Raw genomic sequence first — 16,284 nt, 5'->3', positions numbered from 1 at the left:
TGAAAGTCCTAATGTGAATCATGTTTAAAAGTATATCCAATTTGTTATTGTCAATTTTTGCACCTATGTGGAGATGACTCTCAGTTATTTTTCAAGTTGCAGAAGGTTAATGAAAACATGTTTATGAATAAGGTCAGAAGACTCTGGTATTGAGCTTAAAAACATCTCTTAATGACTTTTTTCTAAGAAAGGCATTTGTAATTAGTATCTCTTAAATGTGTAACTTAGGACATGAATAAGCTGTCTGCAATGTTAGAAGACACAGAAAATTGGCTTTATGAAGAAGGAGAAGACCAGCCTAAACAAGTTTATGTGGATAGGCTTCAGGAATTAAAGGTTAGTAGGTGTCTGCACGGGGTAGGCGACTATTAACTGAAGCAGTGTTGTGAAGATTAGGATGTCAAAGCATTGGCACTTAGTTTGGTTCCTTTTGCTTGGCATGGCAGTACAAGCCTTTATCTTCACTCCTCTCTGGGGATATGCAGAAGCTGGTGGATCTCTATGAGTGTTAGGCCAGCCTACTAGTACTACATAGACAGCAGGGGCTACACATAGAGACCCTGTCTCAAAAATAAAGTAGAATTTGAAACCCAAGTTTTAAATTTGTGAATTCTCCATGTAGTAGAATGGTCCTTATTGTCTTTCACAGTTTAGCACCATGTTTTGAAAGGACTGACAATTTTGATTGGGTCTTTGGGTTGGGAAGTAGTTAAGGGGTAATCCTTAGTGAACACTTTAGATAAAAGGAAGGTTGAAGTAGGATAAGGGCCATGTTAATTAACACTTTTCTTTGTGGGAAGACAGGAAAGACATGTTTATCATCCTGTAAGGGATAAATGTATTGTTAAAACTCCATTCTTTTTAAATGTTTATGTTGATAGAAATATGGCCAGCCCATTCAAATGAAGTACGTGGAGCATGAAGAGAGACCAAAAGCTTTAAATGACTTGGGGAAAAAGATTCAGCTTGTCCTGAAAGTGATAGAAGCACACAGAAACAAGGTACTGGGGTTGTAATGCAGCTGCTGCTAATGTATGGTGTCTATAGAAGTCCTCAGCTCCAACGCTGCAGTGTTACCACTTCAGAGACTGAGCGTACCAAACTTACAGCTTTTTAGTGAAAAATTGCCAGTAGAGGATCCAGGACATTTAAAAGCCGAGGCTTTCACCTTTTAGAATTCCCTGAAGTCATAGCTTAAGTTTAACTCAGTGGCAAAACCCAGTGTTCTCATTTTGGTGTTTCTTACATGAGAAGGTGGTCTTCCTTGACTCTAAACTGACACACTGTATTTTGCTTCTTGCCTGGTTTGTTGTTGATCTTCCATCTATCATCATCCATAATCTCCTTTTATTCTTCATACACACCCAAAACTCTCTCCATTCCCCACTGTTTTGAAGATTCAGACAGGGTAATATATGCCATGTGTCCCTTTGGATAAAACGGTTAAGTAGCTAGTCACGCATCTGAGCAGAGCCCAGCAGACTTGGATTACTGGAACTTAGAGTCTCTCCTATGTCTTCATTGCTTCTGTTGTATTGCAGCATATCAGTAGATGCAGGTCTGTTCCGGAAAACTCAAGAGAAACAAGACCATCTTGTTGAACTTGTCCCATGAGGTCAGGTTTACTGGTCACTACCTGCTACTCATAACTTATTACCCAGATTGATCACTGATGTTAACACTGCATTCATATGCATGAGATAGCAGCACCAGACTCCCTGAGGCATGGCATCAGCCCAGAAGCTTAGATTCACCAAAGCGCTTAGTAAATCTTAAGGACTGTGAGGGGGTGGTTTCACACTGGTCTCACACGGCCATTTAATACCTATGAACTATGAATACTGTTGTCTCAATTCGAATATTAGAAAAATCTGGATGCTTGGACTGGGCATGGTGGCCCATGCCTTTAATCCCAGCTCTCGGGAGGTCTGCAGAGGCAGCCAGATCTCTGAGTTCTAGGCCAGCCTGGTCTGTAAAGCAAGTCCTAGATAGCCAGGACTTACTACACTGAGAAATTCTATCTCCAAAAAAAAAAAAAGGGGGTGGGGAGGAGGAGGAGGAGGTTGAGGTTGTGGGGTGCTTAAGCAGGTTGTTGGATTACACAGGTAGTAAATGGTGGAGTCATACTGAAGCAGCTGGCATCAGTGTGTAGACATTCTCTATGTGTATACTTTTTTCCAATATACAACTCAATTCTTTATTTCATAAGAATTCTGTGTGTTGAAAAGGAAAATTTGTAATTTGGCTAACCCAAAATTAACAAATATACTCAAAAAACAGAGTACAAATGTACTCGAAAACAGAATATATTGATAATGGAAAAGTAAAGAAGAACAAGGCAGACAAAACATCAAGCATATTTTAAATCTGGCATGATTAGTGCTCCTCTGACTTTAGCAGTCATCTTGAGTGTGTGGGATTACGATATCATCAAAGCAAACCAAGACTTTTTGATTAGGCATGTGAGTTCTAATTATGTGCCAGGATGTTTTGTGGGTCCTGAACTCTAGCAAAAAGAAATTGTGGGCCTGTTTGTTTTCATATGCTTCAGTTGGAAAATAAAGTTGTAGTAAAGGGGCTATGGAAAAGGTAAGGGGCCTTCAGGGGCTATGTTTGAGAGAAGGCCAACCAATGAGTGAGAGAGACATTAAAAAACAAATGAGGGAAGCCAGGGCTCAGAATGTGTGGAAAGGAATGTTGTTGAAAGCAGAACTGTGGACTAGTGAGATGGCTTTATGCATCAAGGCTGCTGAGCCTGACAACCTAAGTTTAATCCTAAGGTCACATGATGGTGGGAAATACCTGACTGCTGTAGATCGCACTCTGACCTTCAGATATGTGTTACTGCACATCCCATCCCTGCCACACACACACTGGGGGGAGGGGGGAATATACTGAAGAAACAATAAAGCAGCTGTGAGCTAAATGTATGAAGGGAACAGCTGCCTGATCACAGAAGGCCTCGTCTCAGCTGTTGTGAAAGTTTGAGATTTACTGTGATACAGGTAGCTTGGAGGTTTTAGAGACTAGAAGCATTATGACTTGAATTGGTTTGTGAAGCATCTAGTGGTAGGTTAGAATAATACAATCAAGAAATGATGAAAGCGCGAACCAGATAATGAAGGACCAAAAGTAATTAGAGTTTTGCATTTATCTTGTTTATAATAGTCTGAAATTACCCCAAAGTTTTTTAATATGAATGGGTTGCATTTTAAATATTTTGACATGGAGAAAACTTCAAAAAGTAGGTGTTGGTGTAATGAGTTTATTAAACTGTAATAGTAGATATTTCAGACTTCACAAATAGTCTCAAGTTGGCTAGATATAAACGTTCTGGGAAAAGGCTCAGGCTACAGATAAATTTTTAAAGAGCATATTTAATGATTAATGCAAATAAACTAGCAAATAAAACTTAATCCTAGAGACAGTAAGAAATTGAATAAAATGTAGCAGCCCAGAAGCCAAGTCCAGTGTGATGATATGTCATTTGTAATCTTACAAAGGAATCTTGAATGTCTGAGGAAGCTTAACAGTTCTGAAAATGCCTTCTTCATAGTTCCACTTGTTAACTTCGGGGTTCAATAGCAATGTTTTAAGAGGCTAAGGTGGAGGGTAAGGATAAACCCAGGCATGGCTAGGTGAGACCCTATCTCAAAACACATGAGGGAAAATACATTAAAAGGAGGTTTTTTAAAATTTAATTAGCATATACAGCATTAGGTTTCATTATGTCTTTTTCAAAGGAAATTTGTCTGGGTCGGTCCTCTGCCCCTTCTGCTTCCTCCTTCATCCATGGGTCCTTCCCGGGCTGTGCTTTCATGTCATGCATGTCCTCTTGCCCTTGTCCCCTTCCTCATCACTTCCCCTTCCTGTTCATCCTGTGTTTTCTAGGCTGTCCATAATCCTTATCAGGAAATCTTCTCACTTTCATGTTATGTTGCTGCTTCTTTCTGCTCTATTGGCTGCTGATGCAAAATGACTTTTTGGGTGGTTGTAGAAGCTGCAGCTGTGTCGCTTAGTCAGAATTTCATTCTTCTTTTTTTTTTTTAATCAAGAATGTGTCACCTGGTTTTATGGTATGTTCAGAATTTTCTTTCTCCCTCACTATATACCTGTACATCTATTTTCTCCTTAATTTGTATAAATTCTACTCTGTCCTAGCCTCTGTTGCCTAATGCAGAGCCTCCACAAGTAGTTCTTTTCCAAAGCTGACTTCTGGGAGTCCTTTGCAAGTCTGCACTGATTTTACATTTTCCCCTAGTCTCTTCAGTTTGTGTCATCTCATATGTGGCACCTTCACATGAATATACATGAAGTATGTCATAAGTAAGAACATGAATGTTTTAGGTAGGGAGAAATTATCAATAAGCCACTATTTATCAACAATTCTTTTTCTTTTACCATTTTATTCATTTTTAATAGGATGAAAGATATGATCATCTGGATCCTGCAGAAATGGAGAGAGTTGAAAAGTACATCAGTGACTCCATGAACTGGCTAAACAGTAAGATGAATGCACAGAATAAATTAAGTCTCACTCAAGATCCCGTGGTAAAAGTGTCAGAAATAGTTACAAAGTCAAAGGTAAGAAACTCCGTTCCCTTTTCAACCGTGCTTAATGACATGTGTGAGAGGACAACAGTGAGTGTGTGGGCACCCAGCCGGCTGTGCTCACGGGAGGGCAGAGGACAACTTTGTGGTGGTTGATTCTCAGCGTTCACTTTCAGGTGGGCTTAAGGATGGAACTCGGGTGGCCATGCTTGCCTAGCAGGCACCTGCTGAGCCATCTCACTGGCTAATCTCACTCCCTTTTTAATAAGTTTAAGGACCAAAATACATTTGAGGACTAAAAAATGAATGGATATCACATTCTGAGAAATAATCAACTTACGGAAGAACAATTAAGGCCAGACTTTGCTTTGCTGGCTTCAACTCTAGGTGTAATGGAGTGTCTATTCCGTTTTGAATGTTGCTACACATTGCCAGCTGTTTGAGTCAGAGTTTCTATTCAGCAAGCTGGGAGTGCCTGGCAAACACAGAAGTGGTTGCTCATAGTCATCTATTGGATGGAACACAGGGCCCCCAATGGAGGAGCAAGAGAAAATACCCAAGGAGCTGAAGGGGTCTGCAACCCTATAGGTGGAACAACAATATGAACTAACCAGTACCCCCAGAGCTCGTATCTCCAGCTGCATATGTAGTAGAAGATGGCCTAGTTGGCCATCATTGGGAAGAGAGGCCCCTTGGTCTTGCAAACTTTATATGCCCCAGTACAGGGGAATGCCAGGGCCAAGAAGTGGGAGTGGGTGGGTAGGGGAGCAGGGCGGGGGGAGGGTATAGAGGACTTTCGGGATAGCATTTGAAATGTAAATAAAGAAAATATCTAATAAAAAAAAAAAAAGAAGAAGTAAGCTGGAGAGGAAAGGGTTTATTCAGCTTACACTTCCACACTGCTGTTCATCACTAAAGGAAGTCAGGACTGGACCTCAAACAGGTCACGAAGCAGGAGCTGATGCAGAGGCCATGTAGGAATGTTCTTTACTGGCTTGCTTCCCCTGGCTTGCTCAGCTTGCTTTCTTATAAAAGCCAGGACTACCAGCCCAGGGATGGCACCGCCCACAAGGGGCCCTCCCCTCTTGATCACTAATTGAGAAAATGCCCCACAGCTGGATCTCATGGAGGCACTTCCTCTACTGAAGCTCCTTTCTCTGTGATAACTTCAGCTGTGTCAAGTTGACACACAAAACCAGCCAGTACACCCACCAGCTTTTAAATTCTGAAAGTAATACAGAATGATATTCAGCAATGTGATCAACCTAAATATCCACATTCCTTGAGACTTCTAACAACTTTGTTGCAATAGGTCTGACTTTGGAATATGAAATCTTCCACTGTGAAATCCTGTTAGTAATTTTATGTAATCTCAGATAAATGTTGAACTTTAATAAACATTGATAATAAAAATATCAAAAGCTATAAAACACATGGTAGCAAAACTCTGCAAATGGTCATAAGTGAAGACTCTGAGCCAGAGGGCTGACAAAGAAGAGGTGTGTACCCAGTCACCAGATGCAGGTGGCTTTGTCTGTATCATTTGCTGTTCTTGTGTTCATAATCTCCACCACAGTTAGAAGGGGGTGGAGCAGTGAGTACTCTCTCCTGACATCATGTCAGAGCATATATACATATACGTGTAAAAATTTGAATTGAGTGTATACCTGTTAGCGAAAACTTAGAGATTTTGTTAGCCAAAATTCTAGAGATTACTATATAAATTCAAGGAATTGCTATATGGATAGCTATATGTGATATAGCTATCAAATAAGATGTTTTAGTTATAAAGACATTACAACATATTATGTAAAAGGAATTACAGAACCGTTATAAAAATCACATTTATAGGCATTAAAACACAGCTCTCACTTGAAAGGAAATAAGGCCATAATTTATTGTGAACAAACTATAAGTGATCTTGGACCAGAGTTCAGTTCTCAGTACCCACATGGCATCTCACAGCTGTGTGTCACTCTGATTCCAGAGGCTGTGAAGCCCTCACACAGACTTGCATGAGGCTAAACACCAATGCACATGAAATAAAAAAGAAATTTAAAATAAATTTTTAAAAATAAGTACAATAGCAGGGTGGCGGCTCACACGTTTAATCCCAGCCCTCTGGAGGCAGAGGCAGGTGAATCTCTCAGTTCCAGACCAGCTTAGAGTGAGTTCTAAGATAGCCAGAGCTACACAAAGAAACCCTGTCTCAAGAAACTAAAATAAATACAAGGTACATAATGAAATTGTTAAATATGGTGAAGTATTGAAATGTATGAGAATGCAAGAGAGATTAGAGAACACCAGCAAACATCTAAGTGTTTTGTATAATAGTTGACATGGCTCGTTTCTGTTTTCAGGAACTGGATAATTTCTGTAACCCCATCGTTTATAAGCCCAAACCAAAAGTAGAAGCTCCTGAAGACAAAGCAAAAACTGGTAGTGAGCACAATGGACCAATGGACGGACAGAGTGGCTCAGAGACCAGCCCAGATCCACCCAAAGGAAGCTCGCAGCACACCGACTCCGGAGAGATGGAAGTGGACTAAGTGTCATGTTATCCAAGCAGTGGGTTAACTAAAGGGCCCATTCATCCTTTATGCCCGGTACACACAACATATGTTCAGTTGTTCTTAACTACTTTTGTCATTTGTTTTTTGGAGTAGTTTTGAAAAGTGTCTATATTGAGTGCACTATTGCTGTCCATTGCTGCTGTGAAGCCTTAGCTGAATATAGATGTACAAATCAGTTTGAGCTCTCCTTACATACTTTGTGTCAGTATGCAGGACTGCTATGTACTCGGCAACCATCCACTGTAGTCACAGCTTCTACTTGCATAGCCCTCAGCTCCTCGATGCAGGAAGGGGGCACTGCATTGCTCTTTTGTTGCAGAGGCAGGGGATAACTGCATTATTATTGTGAAACAAACCGAAGATGTGGTTTAGAGCCAGCAGCACTGACCCTTTCCTAGTTTCCCTAATGCTATCACTTCAATATTAAAACAAATGGGAGGTTCTGACATCCTAGACCATCTCACTGACGCGCCACCAGGAATCCAGTCTTGTCATCACATAAATAATCTAAATGACCCTCAGAGAGGGACAGTGCAGTTTGACATTCGGATAACACCAGCATTGGCTGCTTTTGTTGGTAGCATGGATTCATGTTTTCTCAGAGAAACTTTTCACTTGAAACTGTTATCTACTTGTCCAAAAGACCAGCTGCTGCGACACTAATGCTAAGCCTATGGGGAAGCACTGTTGACCTGCTCAGGTGCACATCTGTGATGCCGACAGACTTGGTTCAGTTTTTATAGTTGTGTTGGTTTTCTTAATTGATTTTTGTTAATAATACCTTAATCCGGGGTAGGGAGCCGTTGCACAATGCATTGCATTATATATACCTATCACTGATTTAATGTTCCAATGTAGATAGACACTATTAAATAAGCAGTAATTCCTTGAAAGGAGTACCTGTACCGAGTCCTAGGAAATAATGCTTGTAATAAACTGTGTTACATCAATAGGTAAAATACATAATGTTACATAGTGTAATATGATATGATGTGATTAAATTATAGTTCCTGCTGTTAAATTGCCTTTTGAAAACTTGGCTCCAGGGTTGGTGCTTCTTAAATGGGGAAGGGCACAGTGAACTTCAGCCATAGTAAGGACCTGGTCTGTGGTTTATCACCAGACTTGTTCACTCCATTCAGTTATGTCCTGAGCCTTGAAACTGTTTTATTTAACCATGGGGTAGGCTGGGGTGATGTTTCAGTTTTCAAGGGACAGAAGCAAGACAAAATGCATGGGCCCTTGTGTTCCTAATGGTCTTCACTGAAGTCTAACTTCAGTTACAATTTTCAGAGGCTCTTTGTTTTCCCAAAGCTAAATCTTTATACTAAATGCAATACTGACTTTTTCTTAAGTAGCTAAAGACCGAGAGTATACTATCTTTAGGGATAGTCATTTCTCAAATGAGTTCTCTAATAGAGATTTTGTTCCTACAATGTAGTCTGCACTGAAACGAGAATAGAGGAGGATAGGGTGGTCATTTTGCAGGAATTTTTAGTCAGATTTTGGGGGTAGATACCATCCCTTTTTTATTAAGAAAATCATATAGTTCTAACATATTTTAAATGTCTATATCTTTTACTACAGAGAAACCATTAGATCCAATAAATGAAGAAATACATTTTAAGTAGATATCAGTTACTTTTAATTTGTATGGTAAATATATACATAGGTCCATTTCAGAAAAAAACAATCATGATTGTAAAGGGAATATATAACCACACAGAGATTTTATAGCTGCTTCCTGGTTATCACTTACATTCAGTAAGGAGCTGTTCCTTAGGACGGGTTGGAAGTAGAAGAAACATCTCTCCCTGCACCTGAATGTCCAGTGGAGCCTCAAGTTTTCCATCCTGCTGTTAAGTTACTTTCAACTAGTTAGTTTAATGTTTTAGTCAGAGGAAAAAATATACACAATTATATAATATCTCATTTAATAAGGTTAATACATACAAAGATAATCTATATATTTTACCAATTTAATGTGAATTAAAAAAAATCCCTATGCTATTTAAAAGAAAGAAAATGTATTTTCCATAGTAGTTTTGTGTAAATAGTATGCTTCACCTCATCTTTAATATGCATTGAAATAGGTAATACTAGATCCAAGTGTTTTCAAAGGAAAAAAGGTGCAATTGTAAAGAATACATAGCCAAAGCAATGTGACTACCCATCATACTGTTTAAAAATGGATAGGAAATAAAAATATAAGTTAGTATGGTTTAATTCTGAAAATACAAATTATCTCCCTTTAAGAAACCTACCATTAAGCCAGGTGTGGATTGACACACCTTTAGTCTCAGAACTGAGGAGGCGAGGCAAGCAGATCTCTTGAGTTTGAGGTAAGCCTGATTTACAGAGCAAGTTCCAAGACACCAGGCAATACAGAGAAACCTGCCTCAAGCCATCTGCTCCCTGAAAAAAGAGATAAATCCTTAATAACCAACTATACAAAGACTGTTAAATGAGAAAGGAAGGAAAGGAGGGAGGAAGGGAAGAAAGGAACTCATGCTACAAGATAGGGTGCAGGTACCCAGGAGTGGAGATGGAAGGAGTCTGAACTTTCCTGTGGCCATGCTGACTTACACTAAGATTCTACCCCAGAAAATAATTCCTTAGCAGTGTACAGAACCCTTAATTTCTAAAAACATCAAGTAATTCAGGTACTAGAATAATATGTCAGTTTTGCTGGGTTGGAGGTGTGGGTATCGATTATTTCCTAACAAGACATATTTAAATTATAGAGCTCAGTAATCAATTTAAAGACAGTGTTAAGCTACTCATAGTGGCAAATGCCTTTTATCCTAGCACTCCTCAAGCAGAGGCAAACAGGTTTCTTGAGATCAGGCCAGTCAGGTCTGCATAAGGAGCTCTAGACCAGTCAGTGATACATAGTGAAACCCTACCTCAAAAACAAAAAATGTTTTACGCATTTTATCACAATTAGCACATCTGTGGCTGAGGAGAAATCCACCTGAAAATGTGGGAGACCTTGAAAGAGCGGTCAGCTGGATCAGTGCGCCCTAAACTAAGTAAAATCATTGTTCCATTCTTATACATTTGAATGTGATGGTGACCTTTGAAACAATTCCAGGGGCATTCTAAAGTATTTGATACCTAAGGGTTTGGTAACTCGGACAAATTAAGCCCTTTGTACTAATTTTATGAAACAGAGCTGGGGGTGGGGACAGCTCTGGCATAGGGGACCTCATTAACACTCTTAACTCTGGGATAGAACCCTAAGCAAAAAAAAAAAAAGTGTCATATTTTAGAAGGCCTAGAGGTGACTCATTTTAGATATATATACTTTGTTTTGTAATATTTGGTTGTATAAAATGTAATGAGCGAGCTAATTGATTTTTTAGACCGTATTTGAAGATGTGGATGACTTACAAGAAACACAAAAGAGAGGTACTTATAGAGTCTGGTTCTGATAATTGGTACCCTCTTTCTCAGTTCCATATTTTTAATAACCCTTTAACAAACTAAATAATTTTAAAGCAGCCAGGAAATTTTAGAGGACAGATATCAACTTTAAACATTTATTTTACAGTTTCTTGTCAAGATTTAATCTAAATATTTTCAAAGCAATTCCAAGGAAGCATACAAGATTTTCTTTTAAAATAACAAATTTAATATAAATAAAAGACCAGCATTTTAACTACAAACAGTAGTTGTCTAGCCATCATATTTCTCTTTAAAGTACACAAAATTAAATTCTTGGATCTGGAAAGATAACTCAACAGTCAAGAGCACTGGTTGTTCTTCCCCAAGGACCAAGGTTCAGTTCCTAGCACCCATATGACTGCTCACAGGCACCTGTAACTCTGTTCCCAGAGGAACCAGCACCATCTTTTAGCCCCAGCAGGCACTTCAGGCAAACATTCATTCACATAAAATAAGCATACAATCTTCAAAATTACATTCTTTTCACATATTCAGTGTCTCCTAACAAACTAGTACTGGGCTTACAGTACTGCAGCAAATCTTTGTTAAGTTTCATGATGTGTTAGTACACTGTTCTATTGCTGTAAAGAGACGCCATGACAAAGACAAGTCATATAAAAGAAGTGTTTAGTTGGGGGTTGCTTATAGTTTCAGAGTTGAGTCTATTTGCATGGTGTCAGGCAGGCAGGGTGGTGCCGGAGAAGTAGCTAAGAGATACATGCTGATCTACAGGCGTGAGAGACACGGACAGAGATAGACATTGGGCCTTATATGCTCTTTTAAAACCTCAAGGTCCACCCCCAGTAATGCATTTCCTTCAAAAGACCACACCTCCTAATCCTTGTAATCTTCCTCAAACCAGTTCTGGTCTCTGGTGACTAGACATTCAAATATCTGAGCCTATGGGGACCATTCTCATTCAAACCACTTAACATAGCCAAATTCTTAGTTATTTTAGACAGCTTCTAGAATGTTAAGAATGTTGAAAATCAAACTTTTTCAAAGGAAAGTCAAAAACTGTGGAAGTAGCCAGCCTTGTACGACTGCAAAAGCAGTCTCACCGACTGGATTTTTTTTAAGATTTATGTATATGAGTACACTGTGGCTGTCTCAGACGCATCAGATCCCATTACAGATGGTTGTGAGCCACCATGTGGTTTCTGGGAATTGAACTCAGGACCTCTGGTTAAGAAACCGGTGTTCTTAAACCCTGAGCCATCTCTCCAGTTAGCTGGCTGGATTCTTAAGGATGCATCTAGCAAATTATAAGAATAAATAATAAAAAGAGGCAGGGGCATATTTGTTACAATATATTGAAATGGCAGCTTTCAAGTCAAGGAGCCAAACATAGTAACTAAATCATGACCATCTGATGCAAGATGCAGTCATATCTATGGTACTGAAAATAACATGACCCTTGCTTGGAGTATGAAAGCTATGTCACCCAAGTCACAGGATGATTATTAAAAGAACACACACACCAAAAAACATACTTATCCTATAGAGATGGTGAGATATAACATGCCTGAAATTATATTATAGAATTTAAATAACTAGCTTTCACAGTCAGTTTGTGTGTAAAATGTCATTTAAAGTATTTTCAAATGCATTGCTCTTACAATTTATTTTCCTTTAACTCTTCTATGATATTTAAAGCATGCATCTGCCACATTGATGATTAAATTAGCAGTTTAGATAACTTGAGTCCCTTTCCCTTTATATTTGAGATGAGGTCTAGATATGTAGTCCTGGCTGGCCTCCAATTTGTAATCCTCCTGCCTCAGCGTTGAGTGCTGGAATTAAGTGTGTGCCACCTTGACCAGCCTTTTGTTTCCTTTTTAATACTAAACCTTACAGTCAGGATTTGGAGTTCTTAAATCATATATAATATGTAATAAACCAGAATGAACATTGCATATTCATCATCTCCAGTTTTAATAGTGGCATTGAAGTGGTTCTGAACCAAAAGAAGTCAGTTTATGAATGTTGTCTGTTAAGTATGACAAAATAACAAGGGTTAGAAGTTCAAAGTAAAAAACAGACATCTTTGATTTCTGATTAAGAAAAAGCACTCTACATCTTTTTTTTTTTGAAGTGTTCTAAGTTTGTTCCTTCTGAGAGATTAAGTAAAAAACACCTTTAAAATCATGTCAGCCTGCTTAGAATGTACATGTTAAAAAGCAATTTAAGATGAAAAAACTAGCTTTACAGTGTGTACACTTTTTCTCTAAAATAAACCTTTGTGGCTTAGTGTCTTAGGAGAGTGCTAATATGAAATGGTCACCTCTTAGATTTGGGAGGAAGCAAGCCGCTGTTAACTGTGTAGTGTTATATCACATTACACAAAAGTTTTTTGTTTTGGTCTGGTGTAGCTTTGGCTGTCCTGAAATGAAACTCTCACTATATAAACCAGACTTGCCTCGCAGAGATCCTCCTGCCTCTGTGTCCTGAATGCTGGGACAAAAGTATTTGCCACCACCACCCAGCGAGAACAGTTTTTTAATGAAAACTGTGCTAAATTGTCCAGTTGTGGTAGACAGTCTTCCAGTCATCTTCACAACCATTATTACCGCCATGTACAAAGGGACTCCACTCCCACCGCTCCTGGACAGGGACTTTTGTCAGGTTAGTGCTTAGTAACTAGTCTTAGTTTCCTTCCTTTTAGAAGAACTGTACATTTGATTTCTCAATTCTGTTTGCAAAGCAATGCAGAAAACTATAATCAAATGTGACATGTCTATAAAATAATTTTGACATAACAGACATGAACAGACATAAGAACTGCTTTCAATGTTAATTGATAATCTATAAATATCATTTTGGAATTTGGTTCACAAATATATCCACAAAATGTTTGCATATGGAATAATAGAAGCATATAAAACATTGTATGTAAATTGCATCTTCATATTAGCAAACAAGTTAACAAATGATAATAAATGCAATTCAGTTTTGGATGTTGGTCCACATTGTCAAGAAGTCATGTAATAATAATAATAAATACATATTCTACCTGCTACTTGAACCATGAGTTTTGCACACCAGAGGTTTAATGTTTAAGTGTTGGACTTTACTCACTGTATGAAACACTGATGACAGGTCACCAAATCTTCTTAAATAAGGAACTTGCATAACAATGGGGCTTTTAAGTAATTTTCAGACACTTGATTCTGAAGATTCATATGGTCATTTTTGAGTTTTAGATGTGGTAATGGACAAAAGCTTGAGAGTGAAGAAAAGCTTTGGAACTTCTCAGGTTGAGAAGAATTTCTGCCCAGGTCCTCTGTTTAGGACCTGCTGCTCCTGGAACTGGCAAGGTGGCTCAACCAACTTGCTCTGCAAGGCTGAGGATCTGAGTCTACTCCCTAGATCTCATGATGGAAGGAGTGATACCAACTGTACAAAATTATCCTGACTGTGACATGCATGTGCATGTAAAATAAAAAGGAACTGCTGTTCCTGGGGCGGGGGAAATGTCTCATTAAAATCCAAGTGCAAGTGTGTGGATCCAGAGCACCCACTTAAAACAAAGCAAAACTAGGGTTGGTGGCACTGAGAAAATGGACTCATGAGATCCCTAGAATTTGATGACCATTAACAAGCTACAGGTTTAGTGAGAGACCACATCTCAAAGCCCGCTGTGGTAGTGTACATCTTTATAATCCTAGTATTTGGGAAGCAGAGGCAGGACGATCTCTGTGTCTCAAGATCAGTTCTGGGTACAAAAGTAACTGCTGTTCCTAATAAAATGTATGTGTGTTCCTGATAAAGGAACATACTAATAAAAATAATTGCTGTTCCTGATAAAAAATAAATATATGCAATATTAATCTTCTGGGGGGATTAAGATACCTTGTAAAAAATAAAAGGATATGTATCCTCAATCTAGAAAAACATATCATACACTTTAAATTTCCAAATTATCTCGGCCACAGAGTGGTGGTAGTGGTGCACTCCTTTAATCCCAGCACTCCAGAGGCAGAGACAGATCTCTTCCCCTGCTTTACAGAACAAGTTCCATGACAGCCAGAGCTACACAGAGAAACCCAGTCTCAAAGTCTCAATGAAATGCACATATTCTAAAAGTCTTAGATGGTTAAGCTACAGTCAAGCTGCTCATGAGTTGAAAATTTGAAAGGGTTTCTTTAAAAAAAAAAGCTCTCTAGTTATGTAATATGAGGAAGGAGAATGTTTAAGAGGTAAGAAGGGACTGTTATAAGCATGCCTTTAATAACTTATCTACAAAATTTCCCCCTTTGGATAAAGACATAGATTCAAGATGGTTCACACAGCCCAGAAGTCTCACAGGCAGCATGATGTCAACAGAGCACACTTTCCACAGTGATGCTTTGGCCACCTGTTTAATCTCACTGTCAACAGAGCAGGATAAAACTGATTTCCTTAGTGATCAGAGATGACAAGAATATAAAATTAATAGAAGATAACATAAACTAAATTGTAATTCATTGCTAAAAGAAGAAAAGAAAACATTGAAATCACATTAAAAAGTCTAGTAGCCAGGTGAGTACTAGTGAAACAGAGGGAGGGTGTCCACTGCAAGTAAGTACAAAGTCAGTCAAGTCTACAGAGACCTTCTCTTAGTAAGTAAATAAAAACCTAAACACTGATAGCTACTTTAATAGGCGTCATATTTGTCAGTTTGGAGAGTATTTGTGGCTTATAGAAGACCAAAAAAAAAAAAAAAGATGTAGTAGAGGAAAAGTTATGCTAAGAACATACAAAAAGGTAAGTGAAAGGCTAAGATAAAAAGCGATTCTACAGGTTAAAAAATGTTTCTGTAAATATGAGTAGTATAAATTAAAACTTTAGAGCATAAAGAGGGTATTCTTTGATTATAGAGAATTCATTAGAAATATATATGAGCTCTGACACAGGTCTGAGAATATAGACTGCAGCTGACAATGAAGTGATAACACAAGGCAAATATATAAAGCAACAAAAAGTAACGATGGCATGGATTTATATCAACAGTCAGACTATTAATGGGTTCTGACAAACTTTAAATACATGTGAAATATTTACAAAAACACTGAGGCCACAAAATAAAGCCCAGGAATACCAAAGACATCTGCAAGACTTTTAAGCAACAGTCTAATTCATCTATGAAACTAGATCAGGTGGCACACATCTAAAATCTAGCTCTGGAATTCAAGGCCAGCCATTCAAGGCCAGCCTGAGGTGCTCAGCATGACCTTGAGTCGTAATAATTTTATTCGCCTGTTAAAACACTGCAAGGGAAATTCTATATACCAGTGTGCTTGAAATTAGAATTCTAGAATGTTAAATCATGTTGAAAATTGAGAGTGCTTCTATGAATGTAAACATTCCTTAAAGTACAAATGAATCCATTAAATTGCAGGCTTTTGTTTTTGACGTGCAATCATTCCTGTGTGTACGTAAATTACATGTTCACTATGAAGTATCTCTTCACACTAGCTCCATCCGGCAGGCACAGTGCTTTGTTTTCAAACAGCTTTGAGAAAGTTCTGTACATGAGATCAGCTTCTTTGTTTGTAGATTTTATTTTTATAACGTGAGTATATGTGAGTATAGGTAGGTTTGTGTACATGAGTGCTATGTCAGTAGCAGCCAGAAGGTGGCATCAGAGCCCCTGGACGTGGATAACAGGAGGCTAGCTGACAGCAGTGAGTACTGATAGGTAAATATGGCCCTCTCCCACAGCAGCTAGGTC

The 16,284-nt window shown here is 38.5% G+C and overlaps 1 protein-coding gene across 1 annotated transcript in view; it reads left to right on the top strand.

The window, feature by feature from the left end:
• The window catches only part of Hspa4l (heat shock protein family A (Hsp70) member 4 like), a 57,399-nt gene extending 42,054 nt beyond the window's left edge, over positions 1-15,345 (top strand). The window contains exons 17-20 of the mRNA XM_021157433.3: positions 229-336; positions 882-1,001; positions 4,423-4,584; positions 6,912-15,345. Coding sequence (XP_021013092.3) covers positions 229-336; positions 882-1,001; positions 4,423-4,584; positions 6,912-7,100 — 579 coding nt within the window. The 3' untranslated portion in view covers positions 7,101-15,345. The remainder of the gene's footprint in view (positions 1-228; positions 337-881; positions 1,002-4,422; positions 4,585-6,911) is intronic.
• Positions 15,346-16,284: the final 939 nt, after the last annotated feature.

The sequence above is a fragment of the Mus caroli genome, unplaced genomic scaffold (genome assembly GCF_978045245.1).
Source record: "Mus caroli unplaced genomic scaffold, Mus_caroli_1 scaffold_3, whole genome shotgun sequence".
Classification (NCBI taxonomy): Eukaryota; Metazoa; Chordata; class Mammalia; order Rodentia; family Muridae; genus Mus; species Mus caroli.
The sequence above is the reverse complement of the archived record's forward strand: the minus strand, read 5'-3'. Positions and strand labels throughout refer to the sequence as shown.